The sequence below is a fragment of the Musca vetustissima genome, unplaced genomic scaffold, assembly GCF_032173495.1.
Source record: "Musca vetustissima isolate MV318-11 ecotype Yass unplaced genomic scaffold, APGP_CSIRO_Mvet_v1 utg59597, whole genome shotgun sequence".
NCBI classification, from domain to species: Eukaryota; Metazoa; Arthropoda; class Insecta; order Diptera; family Muscidae; genus Musca; species Musca vetustissima.
Window position 1 is genome coordinate 66,100 of NW_026873887.1, and position 13,959 is coordinate 80,058.

The 13,959-nt window shown below is 32.0% G+C and overlaps 1 protein-coding gene across 1 annotated transcript in view; it reads right to left on the reverse strand.

Moving 5' to 3' along the window:
• Positions 1-1,945: 1,945 nt before the first annotated feature.
• Positions 1,946-13,959, reverse strand: part of LOC133328846 (kinesin light chain) — a 77,530-nt gene continuing 65,516 nt past the window's right edge. The window contains exons 4-5 of the mRNA XM_061537356.1: positions 2,000-2,258; positions 1,946-1,956 (exon numbers count right to left, since the gene is read on the reverse strand). Of these exons, the coding sequence (XP_061393340.1) occupies positions 1,946-1,956; positions 2,000-2,258 (270 nt within the window). The remainder of the gene's footprint in view (positions 1,957-1,999; positions 2,259-13,959) is intronic.

The following is a 13,959-nucleotide window of genomic DNA, read 5'->3' on the forward strand; positions in this document are numbered from 1 at the left end:
TCGTATTTACTCGTGTTATTTCAAATTCGTGTAAAAACAGAATTAGGTGTATTATCAACTTTATTTTTTCTATATTTGCTTTGTGTTTGTGCACTTTAAACTCTAACTACAAATAACATAACTCAAAGAATCTAATTTATGATTTTCAACTCAATTAAAAAAAGTTAACGTAAATTTTGGATTAATTGGTATTTTAATTTAAAAAAATGTTAATGTAAAGTGAGTTTATACACGTAAATTCGCAACATTGCACGGTTGACACCGTGGGTTATAAATATTGCAAAGAATTTACGAATTTTTGTATTAAATATTATTATTTAAAAACATTGCAGAAGAACTTCGAAACCCTGTGTATTGAGCTCTGTCCATCGGCCACATCGAAGGTAACCTCAAATTTTGAGTAATTGAACATAACCTAAATTCATCATAACTGTAAGTAAACCTAATACATGCAAATTATATCGCCCAACTATCCATTTGTGAACTGTTAAATATTATAGAAAATATACTTAATTGTTAAGGATCATGAGTTATTATAAGACACTCTTAAGAGTATTCGAATTAAAACACAAATGAATTTATTTAATAAATGGATTGTAAACCATTAAACATGGAATAGACAAGCTTATAAGGGAATTGTTGGTTGTGATCTTATAGAGAATTAGTAGGCTCAATAACAAAGTTCAGGGCAGTAATCCAAGAAAACATGGACACGGGTTACTTTTGGTTTAGTTATTTTGGGTGGGATTTATTTAAAGGTGTCCAAGCGAAAAACATCAGTCGCTAATAAAATGTCCACTTTATGACCTAGACATGCATATATAATTAAAAAAAATCTTGGAATGGTTAATTTTTTTCTTTTCTTCGTACAGTTTAGTAATTATGTGCTCCAAACCATAATAGTAGAATATAAAGGAAGCTTATGCTGATCATACTGTTACACAACAAACAAAAATATCATAAAAACACACACAAACAACGAATGAAATTGTGTGTAGCAAAAAGTGTGTGGAATAACAAAACACATGTCCAACAACTATTGAGTTCACGAACGTTTGTTGTTATTGTTGTTGCCGTTTTGAGCATTCGCGAGAATTCGGGAATGTTTGTTTTCATTCGTGACAGAATGTCAGAAATAATTTCAACCACCAAACGAACGTTGTTGTGTGCTCTCGCTCTTTTGTTATGTTTGTGGGATAATTCTTTGGCGAATGTTCGTTTGGTAAAAAGTTTATCGCCATAAATTCATCCTTAAAATGAGCACAAAGAATCTATTTTGAATCATTCGGGAGCAAATTTTTTGCGCACCCTGGTTTTATCATCAGTTCCAGATAAATCAATGGCAAAAGGTTTGGGGTTTGGGGTTTTCATTTAAAATTTGCTAAAATTTGTATTTGGTGTACATAATGGTTTACATAAACTAGTTTGTAGAATTATTAGTAAAGGTTCACTTTTTGGTATGTTCCATATATTTCTCCAACGTCACTCATTTGAATATGCCTCTACCATTGAAATTATGTAGGAAGTAAATAGTCGTTTGAAGAGATAGTTCATTTCACGATGTAGCATTCCACATGAAAACAACAGGTACATTATTTTTAATAGAATATGAAAACATTATACATGCTCTCCAATCACATATGAATTGTTCTTCGTTTCAATAGTAAATAGTTTTTTTAGTAAATTTTATATTTAATGAAAATTTTTAAACAACAATAAAATAAAAAAAGTGTATTTTATACGTTTAATAATACATTTATTTCGAATTTCAAAAAATTATAGGCATGACGGATACCATATTTTTCACATTTGGTCTGTTCCTAAACCTGTAAGAATCTTCAATTAATCGAAACCTATTTCGATTTAAAATATTTTACTATTTTTGTGTGCGGGAAACAGACGCATTGTCACAATCATCCAGTCTAAATGTTTCATGGGTGTCTATTTATGAAGCTTCTAAAATGAAAAAATAAAAACAAAAGATTGGTAATCAAATAACCTAAAGTTTTCGGTAGGTAATAAAATACCTTATTTTGTTTCGCTATATCCAATGCTTCCTTTTTGCTGCGTAATGCGCAGTCTTCTAAAGTCTCTGCAGCTTCAAACATGCCTTGTCTGCGATATAATGCACCCAAATTTTTCAATGTAGTGGTAACTGTTGGCGAATCAACTTTAGCAGCTTTGTGCCATCCCCCATATTCTCCATATGGAGTATTTTCTCGATTATCGTATTTATGTTCTTCTCGTTCTTCGGCAACCTTAAAAATAAATAAAATGTAAATTATAAAGTGGAATTTAGAATGACTTTTTAATTCATTTTTTTAAGGGAACCCTCTTCAGTAGTTTTTATGTTACTACGTTTCATCTACACACAGAGTCAAAGAGTCTCTTTGCAACCGTCATTGAATACATATCTCATTGTACATATTTCATCATACTCCATTATTCATCTTAATTAACACTTTATTATTTCATAAATACAAGTGAAAGTATTATTTAATAAATGAATTTATTGTTCTGTCCAAGGTCTATACCAAGGTTTACTCATAAGATTAACAGACAGGCGAATTCATGCCTTAGTATTCTCTTGCTGTCAACATTTAAATCGCGAAATATCAACCAGAACAGGATAAAAACTCAACAAATTTTTCAGGAAAACGTAATGTCAATGAAGACTTCGAATTCGCCACCCTGTTAACCTTATGAATAATCCTTGGTCTATACATTAGGTCAGTAAGGACAGCTGATATCTACATATTTTGTCAAACAATGCAGTTTTTATTTGAATTTCAATAAAAAAAAACATAGTATACATTCACAAAGATCCCGAAAACGATTTTTTATTAAAAAATACATTTGTTAAATATTAACAATTTATTTCAAATCATAGAAAAAAACAAATTACCTGTTTACGAAAAATGTGGGTGGTGGCGGCCAATTTGTGTTGTGCACGTTTAAAATGTAGAAAATAAACAATAATTTCTAAATAGAATTTTCGCTATAAATATAACTTTTGACAATAGATGTAGCTGCAGAGTTTTACTTTTGAATGAATTTAGACGACTTGATATTTGGACCATGGTTATGTTTAATCATCTGTTATTCAATTGATCACCCCCGTAAGAACATAACAATTTGCTGACGAGGATTATGACATCGCACACAATAAAAATTGCGGCAGGAAAAATTTTTTACAAGAAAATATCAAAACGCACAAGCGCAAGTTCATCAACACACACACCAAGCAACGGTGAGAATTTCATCATCACTGCGGCACACGCATACACAAACAACGACGCAGTTAGAATCTAAACCCAACCAGAGAGTCAGGAGACAGCGGCATACATTTTCGTCGGTGTGAAAACCCAACCAAAGAGTTAGCGGCATAAAATGTAAGTTATTTGTTTTCATTTTCTGACAAAGTATTATACGTTGTGCAAACCCAATTCAATTTATTTAGGAGATTCCAAGTTATACAAAATGTCGTATTTTTTATTTCCTCGATAAATTTTTTCTTCCATTTTATTATTAATTCGTTAAAAAAAAACGTCCGCAATCTTTGAAAATATTTGTGTTTTTTAATAGCACTTTTGATATAAATTTCTATTGAAATGTTAATAGTACTGCTGATTTTTACCTAAAATTTGGGAACTCAATCGAGTAAGATTTTGAGTATTCCGCTGAGCAAAAATAAATAAAATCTATTCTAGCGTCAAACCGCTAGGTGCGAACGTCAGCCGCCGGAATTTCCAGTTGACAATAAGAGACACACGGCAAACGGTCGTCGCTGACTCTAGACTCCGTGGTTGTTTTTAGGCTCTTATTCGCTTAAAACTATAACGTTATACGCAGACATGTGAGTCATACACAGACATAGACGCCGCTATTCGTTTAAAATTATAACGGCTGAAATCATATAAGGACAACGACGCATTTGCTAAATGTGCAATGTGCAAACACTGTTTTATCCACGGTTGCGAAGAATGATTAAAATAAGCTCTTTCTCACGAATGCTCACGGGTGAGTATTCAAATGTTTTCAATTTATCGCGAATGATAAAGTTACAATGTTACAATGAATGCACAAACATTTGCATTCTTTCGCGAATGTTCGCATTGTACGAAAAGCGTCGCAAGCGTCGTCGATTCCTTATTTCGCGAGCATTTGTTGCTGAAGAATATTCTTTTGAAAAACTCAAAAAACAAATGTTCGAGAATTCTCGCGAGCACTGTTAAAAACAACAACAAACAAAAATATCATAAAAACGCACACAAACAACGAATGAAATTGTGTGTAGCAGAATGTGTGTGGAATAACAAAACACATGTCCAACAACTATTGAGTTCACGAACGTTTGAATTCGGGAATGTTTGTTTTCATTCGTGAGAGAATGTCAGAAAGAATTTCAACTACCAAACGAACGTTGTTGTGTGCTCTTTTCGCTCTTTTGTTATGTTTGTGCGATCAATCTTTGGCGAATGTTCGTTTGGTAAAGAGTTTACCGCCATAAATTCATCCTTAAAATGAGCACAAAATAATGTATTTTGAATCATTCGCGAGCAAATTTTTGCGCACCCTGGTTTTATCATCAGTTCCAGATAAATCAATGGCAAAAGCCAACCTCAGAATCTTCAGCTAATTCCATGACGGATTTTCACTATGAGCATCTCAGTGGTTTATTATTTGATTCATGGTACAATCGTTTCAAACACGTCTTCGAAAGAGAAGCAAGTACGCTGGTCATGTTAATCTGCAATCAATTCAAGTGTTTAATTTTCATACTTGGACATAAATCATCACAAGACATTGAAATCAGAATCCACTTATTAAGACACCTTAATGAAATAAGGAAGTAGTCAAGCTAGAAAAGCTAGTTAACCCTTTCAGTGTCAAAAAATTTTTGTCGGAATAAAAATCTAAAATTTTGTATTTAAAATTATATAAAGGGATATAGTGTAGAAAAAATTGCAATTTTCATTTCAATCCTCGGCCAGTTTCGTCTATCTTTAAATGTCGAATATATGCGACAAAAACACTGAAAGGGTTAATGAAACCCAAAGTATATTAGATCTGAAATGTGATGTAGAATGGTACTTGCCAGGATTGTTTTTTTTTTCTTCACATGAATTTTCTTTTACAACATCCCATTAAAGGAAAAAGTATGGTATGATATGTTGGATGATAAAAAGAATGTGCCAGCGCCATCTTCCGGTGGATTATTTGCAGACAAGCTTGCTATTTATCGGCTATTTGGCTGTTGCGCTACTTTCATTGAAGTTTTCTTTTGCTCATAACTGGTGCTGTTAGCGTTGGGGAGGTTTGATGGATTCAACAATTTAACGTCTCGGCCATTTTGTCGCAATCGGTTTACACTAAAAGTTTGAAATCATAAACTTGCCTTGAAAATTAACCTTTATTAAGTCTTGGATTTATAATACATGTTTTTTTTCATATAACCAACCCGAATTTTTTCAATGTTGGTAAGCTTCCTTCGAGTCGAGAAGTATATATAAATATCTTTACTTGAATATTCAAATTCGTAGGTTACATCAAGCCATATAAACATATCATTTTGTGAGCGGCAATAATTGGGCAAAAATGTATTTATATTGGTGTCACTTCGAACATTCGATAATAAACCTAAATATTCTTTCAATATTCTCAATTTAAATGAGAGTCGTATTTATTTAATCTCATTATACAGATTTGGCACCAAGTACACAGCAGTTTATAAGCGTATAAATGAAATAGAAAAAATACTGGTTTGGTCAATCATTACATTTGAGATCTGCTCTCACTATACGGAACAGAAATAAAAAGAAATAATTTTTGATAGCCGACAAAATAGAAGAAATTGCCTGAAGTCCTCCGAAATATTAAAACGACTTTCTAAATTATAAAATAAATCCAGTGAATCATTGAATGATATCTATTGAGGAGGTGATGAAAATTTCCGCTTTATTTACTTTCTTATTCCTTGGTTGCGTCGAGTGGTAATTTATGATTCGTCCTTATGATGTTTCTTTGGTGTACCATTCTGTTCCTCCGGAGGAGGTAAGCCATTTTTCGCCCTACACTGCTGACTTTCGAATCCAAACTATGTAAAATGAGCTATTTATTTGAATGTCTGTGTTAACTCATAGTTGTTTTGTGTGATGCAAGCAAAAGGAGAAAATAACGACCGCTCACTATGAAAGTTGAAGTTAGACTGTGCGTTTGCTATTTTGTTAACGCAAGATATTTGCGCTTAACGAACGAGTTTGGCATACGTGTTCGTATTGCAGAGTGCGGTGAGGCCAAATTTGTGTTAAAAAGATACGAAAACAAATTAGAGAGTTCGAATTACTCGATCCGATACAAATTTTCTTACGCATAGCAATACAGAGGTTTATTGTCTACGAAAAATTCAAGACAGCCACTATACGATTCGCAAATATATAAATGTATTGGTTGAAATGGTTTATATCTTTGGAATTCTCTACCCAAACAATATAGTTTGTTAACACCACGTAACCGTAACCGTAAACATAGACAATGTATGACATTCTCAAAAAAAAAAAAAAAAAAAGATGTGTCCTCGTACTGCAATAATTCACTAATTTTTATACCCTCCCTATATAATTATAACCCAAATATTCGTTATTTTCTACACTATGTAATCTAACTTTGCAATCTAAATTGCAGTAGTTTGAGGAATGTATATACTACCATGCGTTATTTCTATCAATCCACTCTTTGGGGTTTTCATTTAAAATTTGCTAAAATTTGTATTTGGTGTACATAAACCAGTTTGTAGAATTATCAGTAAAGGTTCACTTTTTGGTATGTTCCATATATTTCTCCAACGTCACTCATTTGAATATGCCTCTACCATTGAAATTATGTAGGAAGTAAATAGTAATTGTTCACGATGTAGCATTCCATACGAAAACAACAGGTACATTATTTTTAATAGAATATGAAAACATTATACATGCTCTCCAATCACATATGAATTGTTCTTCGTTTCAATAGTAAATAGTTTTTTTTTTAGTAAATTTTATATTTAATGAAAATTTTTAAACAACAATAAAATAAACCAAAGTGTATTTTATACGTTTAATAATACATTTATTTCGAATTTCAAAAAATTATAGGCATGACGGATACCATATTTGTCACATTTGGTCTGTTCCAAAACCTGTAAGAATCTTCAATTAATCGAAACCTATTTCGATTTAAAATATTTTACTAGTTTTGTGTACGGGAAACAGACGCATTGTCACAATCATCCAGTCTAAATGTTTCATGGGTGTCTATTTATGAAGCTTCTAAAATGAAAAAATAAAAACAAAAGATTGGTAATCAAATAACCTAAAGTTTTCGGTAGGTAATAAAATACCTTATTTTGTTTCGCTATATCCAATGCTTCCTTTTTGCTGCGTAATGCGCAGTCTTCTAAAGTCTCTGCAGCTTCAAACATGCCTTGTCTGCGATATAATGCACCCAAATTTTTCAATGTAGTGGTAACTGTTGGCGAATCAACTTTAGCAGCTTTGTGCCATCCCCCATATTCTCCATATGGAGTATTTTCTCGATTATCGTATTTATGCTCTTCTCGTTCTTCGGCAACCTTAAAAATAAATAAAATGTAAATTATAAAGTCGAATTTAAAATGACTTTTTAATTCATTTTTTAAGGGAACCCTCTTCAGTAGTTTTTATGTTACTACGTTTCATCTACACACAGAGTCAAAGAGTCTCTTTGCAACCGTCATTGAATACATATCACATTGTACATATTTCATCATACTTCATTATTCATCTTAATTAACACTTTATTATTTCATAAATACAAGTGAAAGTATTATTTAATAAATGAATTTATTGTTCTGTTCAAGGTCTATACCAAGGTTTACTCATAAGATTAACAGACAGGCGAATTCATGCCTTAGTATTCTCTTGCTGTCAACATTTAAATCGCGAAATACCAACCAGAACAGGATAAAAACTCAACATATTTTTCAGGAAAACGTAATGATAGTAATGTCAATGAAGACTTCGAATTCGTCACCCTGTTAACCTTATGAATAATCCTTGGTCTATACATTAGGTCAGTAAGGACAGCTGATATCTACATATTTTGTCAAACAATGTAGTTTTTATTTGAATTTCAATAAATGGATACTAATTCACAAAGATCCCGAAAACGATTTTTTATTAAAAAATAAATTTGTTAAATATTAAGAATTTATTTCAAATCACATTAAAAGAAAAAAAAAAACAAATTAACTGTTTACGAAAAATGTGGGTGGTGGCGGCCAATTTGTGTTGTGCACGTTTAAAATGTAGAAAATAAACCATAATTTCTAAATAGAATTTTCGCTATAAATATAACTTTTGACAATAGATGTAGCTGCAGAGTGTTACTTTTGAATGAATTCGCATTTTAGATTACCTGATATTTGGACCATGGTTATGTTTAATCATCGTCTGTTATTCAATTGATCACCTCCGTAAGAACATAACAATTTGGCGACGAGGATTATGTATAAACTTTCACAGAAACAAACTGTTAGAGAATTTCACAATTCATCAGAATTCAACAAGTTTGCAGATACATCAAGACATCGCACACAATAAAAATTGCGGCAGGAAAATTTTTGTACAAGAAAATATCAAAACGCACAAGCGCAAGTTCATCAAGAACATTCCAACAGGAAATTTTCAAGAAATCTTCAGCGATCAACACACACAATAAACAGGTTGCAGTTTCACACATACAGCATTTTTCTTCAGCTCAACACACACACCAAGCAACGGTGAGAATTTCATCATCTCTGCAGCACACGCATACACAAACAACGACGCAGTTAGAATCTAAACCCAACCAGAGAGTCAGGAGACAGCGGCATAGATTTTCGTTGGCGTGAAAACCCAACCAAAGAGTTAGCGGCATAAAATGTAAGTTATTTGTTTTCATTTTCTGACAGAGTATTATACGATGTGCAAACCCAATTCAATTTATTTAGGAGATTCCATGTTATACAAAATGTGGTATTTTTTATTTCCACGATCAATTTTTTCTTCCATTTTATTAATTCGTTAAAAAAAAACGTCCGCAATCTTTGAAAATATTTGTGGTTTTTTAATAGCACTTTTGATATAAATTTCCATAGAAATGTTAATAGTACTGCTGATTTTTACCTAAAATTTTGGAACTCAATCGAGAGCAAGAGGGAAATTTTGAGTATGCCGCTTAGCAAAAATAATTAAAATCTATTCTAGCGTCAAAACGCTAGGCGCGAACGCCAGCCGCCGGAATTTCCAGTTGACAATAAGAAACACACGGTAAACGGCCGTCGCTGACTCTAGACTCTCTGGTTGTTTTTAGCCTCTTATTCGTTTAAAACTATAACGTCATACACAGACATGTGAGTCATACACAGACATAGACACCGCTATTCGTTTAAAATTAAAACGGCTGAAATCATATAAGGACAACGACGCATTTGCTGAATGAACTCAAACATCCAACGCTGGCCAACAATGTGCAAACACTGTTTTATCCAGGGTTTCGAGAAGTGATTAAAATAAGCTCTTTCTCACGAATGCTCACGGGTGAGAATTCAAATGTTTTCAATTTATCGCGAATGATAAAGTTACAATGAATGCACCAACATTTGCATTCTCTCGCGAATTTTCGCATTGTACGAAAAATTCACGAACGATAAAATTTCGCTGCAAGCGTCGTCGATTCATTATTTCGCGAGCATTTGTTGCTGAAGAATATTCTTTTGAAAAACTCAAAAAACAAATGTTCGAGAATTCTCGCGAGCACTGTTAAAAACAACAACAAACAAAAATATCATAAAAACACACCCAAACAACGAATGAAATTGTGTGTAGCAGAAAGTGTGTGGAATAACAAAACACATGTCCAACAACTATTGAGTTCACGAACGTTTGTTGTTATTGTTGTTGTCGTTTTGAGCATTCGCGGGAATTCGGGAATGTTTGTTTTCAGTCGTGAGAGAATGTCGGAAAGAATTTCAACCACCAAACGAACGTTGTTGTGTGCTCTCGCTCTTTTGTTATGTTTGTGCGATCATTCTTTGGCGAATGTTCGTTTGGTAAAGAGTTTATCGCCACAAAAGAATCTATTTTGAATCATTCGCGAGCAAATTTTTTGCGCACCCTGGTTTTATCATCAGTTCCAGATAAATCAATGGCAAAAGCCAACCTCAGAATCTTCAGCTAATTCCATGATGGATTTTCACTATGAGCCTCTCAGTGGTTTATTATTTGATTCATGGTACAATCGTTTCAAACACGTCTTCGAAAGAGAAGCAAGTACGCTGGAAGATGAAGATAAAATAGGAATTTTGTGGAGGAAAATGTCCATTACATTCATGAACGCTTCAAGAAATTTATGCTACCAAAACAACCTCAAAAACTTTCATTGGCAGACAGAATTATACATCTTACAAAACTTTTTGGCAGAACAGAAGCTTAAGATATAAATGTCTTCAAATAATAAAAATGGAAAATGAAGATTTCAAAGGATACGCCAGTCGTGTTAATCTTCAATGAGTTCAAGTGTTTAATTTTCATACTTGGACATAAATCATCACAAGACATTGAAATCAGAATCCACTTATTAAGACACCTAGAAAAGCTAGTTAACCCTTTCAGTGTCAAAAAAATTTTTTTTTTTTTTTTTTGAATAAAAATTTAAAATTTTGTATTTAAAATTATATATAGTGTAGAAAAAATTGCAATTGTCATTTCAATCCTCGGTCAGTTTCATCTATCTTTAAGCAAAAACAAAAACATCAATAGTAACGGTACATAGGATAGCCGAAAAATCGCAAAGAAAGAGAGTACTTTTAAATGTCGAATATATTCGACAAAAACACTGAAAGGGTTAATGAAACACAGATTATATTAGATCTGAAATGTGATGTAGAATGGTACTTGCCAGGGTTGTTTTTTTTTCTTCACATGATTTTTATTTTACAACATCCCATTAAAGGAAAAAGTATGGTATGATATGTTGGATGATAAAAAGAATGTGTCAGCGCCATCTTCCGGTGGATTATTTGCAGAGGAGCTTGCTATTTATCGGCTATTTGGCTGTTGCGCTACTTTCATTGAATTTTTCTTTTGCTCATAAATGGTTCTGTTAGCGTTGGGGAGGTTTGATGGATTCAACAATTTAACGTCTCGGCCATTTTGTCGCCATCGGTTTACACTAAAAGTTTGAAATCATAAACTTGCCTTGAAAATTAACGTTTATTAAGTCTTGGATTTATAATACATGTTTTTTTTTCATATAACCAACCCGAATTTTTTCAATGTTGGTAAGCTTTCTTCGAGTCGAGAAGTGTATATAAATATCTTTACTTGAATATTCAAATTCGTAGGTTACATCAAGCCATATAAACATATCATTTTGTGAGCGGCAATAATTGGGCAAAAATTTATTTATATTGGCGTCACTTCGAACATTCGGTAATAAACCTAAATATTCTTTCAATATTCTCAATTTAAATGAGAGTCGTATTTATTTAATCTCATTATACAGATTTGGTCCAAGTACACAGCAGTTTATAAGCGTATAAATGAAATAGAAAAAAAACTGGTTTGGTCAATCATTACATTTGAGCTATACGGAACAGCAGCATTTATTTGTGCTATATTCGTTGTGCAGTGTGGAAAACAGAAAAAGAAATAATTTTTGATAGCCGACAAAATAGAAGAAATTGCCCAGAAATTGCCTGTAGTCCTGCGAAATATTAAAACGACTTTCTAAATTATAAAATAAATGCAGTGAATCATTGAATGATAACTATTGAGGAGGTGATGAAAATTTCCGCTTTAATTTGGTACTGTGAACCAAAAAAAATCCAGACAAATAGACTGTAAAGCCAAACTACAGCGAAAACAACAACAGAACCTCGGTGAAAAGCAGTAAAGAAATTACATAAAACGAAAAAGTGTTTTAAGTATAATTTAAGGACCAGTATTGGCGTTTAAAATGTGTTTTGTGTATCGGCAAAAGTATTAAGCTACAAAAGATTTCATTAGTATGATAAAAAGTATTCAGACCATCTTATTGTTGTTGTTGTTTGTTTTTTTTTTTTGTGTTGCGTAAATTGCCATTGATTCTTGTGCCGGTACTGTGAAACACTGTATATTAGATTTCTAAGGCAGTCACATGTGTTTCTTCTGTTTTGCGTTTATTACAGGGAATTAGTAAACACATAACCTCACATACATTCATTGTAACAATCTTACATATTACATTACATTCCGACAATCATGAAATATTAACAGTCTGTAAGAGGAGTATCTATCATTGCTAAGCTGTATGAGCGTGTGAGCTTCACACCAAAGGTTTAGCAACATTGTTGATAAGAGCGGGCAAACGAATGATATAATTTTTGCACAACAACTCTCTGCATATTTCACAGCAGCTGTTCACACCGAAAGGCCTTTCAACGTGGGAGCGAGCATATCAAGCAAGAATAAGTGTATGTACATTTATTTGTCTTATTTCATATCATATCATTAGTTTATATATCATTGTGTGTTGAAATTGAGAATTCATTTCTATTCATGTTCTCGATTAACATTGTTGCCTTAAACATTTGGAATTCCACATCTTAGATGTTAAGTAGATATAGATTAGATACCTTAAGGTGGGTCTCAATTTCTTTGAATTAAATTGATTAAAATTCTTGCATATATATTATAAGATTTTTTGCATTTGTGTTAATTTTAATGAACATAAGATTATTCCACAATCTAAAGAATAAGTTTTAAATAAGTTTCGCATTAAATATTTTGTGTATGGCGGTTCTTAAATTAGATTATTATTGAATAATGAATAACAACATTGGATATTTGAATAAAAGCATTAGGTTCATTGAAAGAATCTTCCTTCAATATATTTTCTGAGGATACTATTTGTACCCTTGGCTGATAGGAATACAGATTCTTGCAGATTATGTTGGTTTTTCTTTTACTATTGTGTATTAATATGAGATTCTTTGTAATGTATGGAATTTAAAAGAATCATCATATTTTCATTATTTCTTCATAACCTATTCATTGAAAGAATCTTCCTTCAATATATTCTCTTGAGGATACTATTTGTACTCTTGGTCTGATAGGAATACAGATTCTGGCAGAGTTGGATCTGGCCACATATTATAGGAACCTATAGTAGCTTCAATCTTTACAGGATTGGAAAAATTTATCATTCACATATTCATGATTCATATCCGTCTTGTAACATTTTCCATCTTTACTATACTTCTTACTCAATACTAACCTTCAATACTAACCATAACCTAAAGTTTTGGAATCAAAAAACTACTCTATTTTTAATATTTTATTACATATTTTTAATATTTTTTCCATTTCATGTTCAATCATATCTTTTAAAGTATACTTCATTTATATCGAAATATTTTAAGTATACATTTTCCCTTTTAAATTTTAATCAATTTCGAGATATTTTTGGTTCTTTAATTAAGAGCTTTTCAGCAGCGTTCTGTGCGTTTGGTTGATTTAGCGTCTGCCTAAATTCGTATAAACGTGTTTCTGAAAATATATATTTATATTCTTAAAAATTCTTTTCAAGTTGCAGTTGTTACAGCAATTATTATTATACTGGGTGTTTTGATTTAGTTTTCTAAATCAAATACTATTTTCTTTGAAATTATTCATTTAAATTTGCTTAAGTAGATTTCATATATTAAATTTCAAAGGATTATTGAATTTAGTTTTCTTGGTGCATTATAACGCACTGCGTTGTTGTTCAGAACTGCTTATATTTTTAATTTTTTTTATTGTATGCATTATGGATGTGTGTGTTAAAGCTAGACATTTTTGTCCGATTTGTAATGCTAGGATTTCGATTGAAACCCAAACTCCGAGTACTTCGAAAATCAGGATTAGGGCCCAAGCCAGA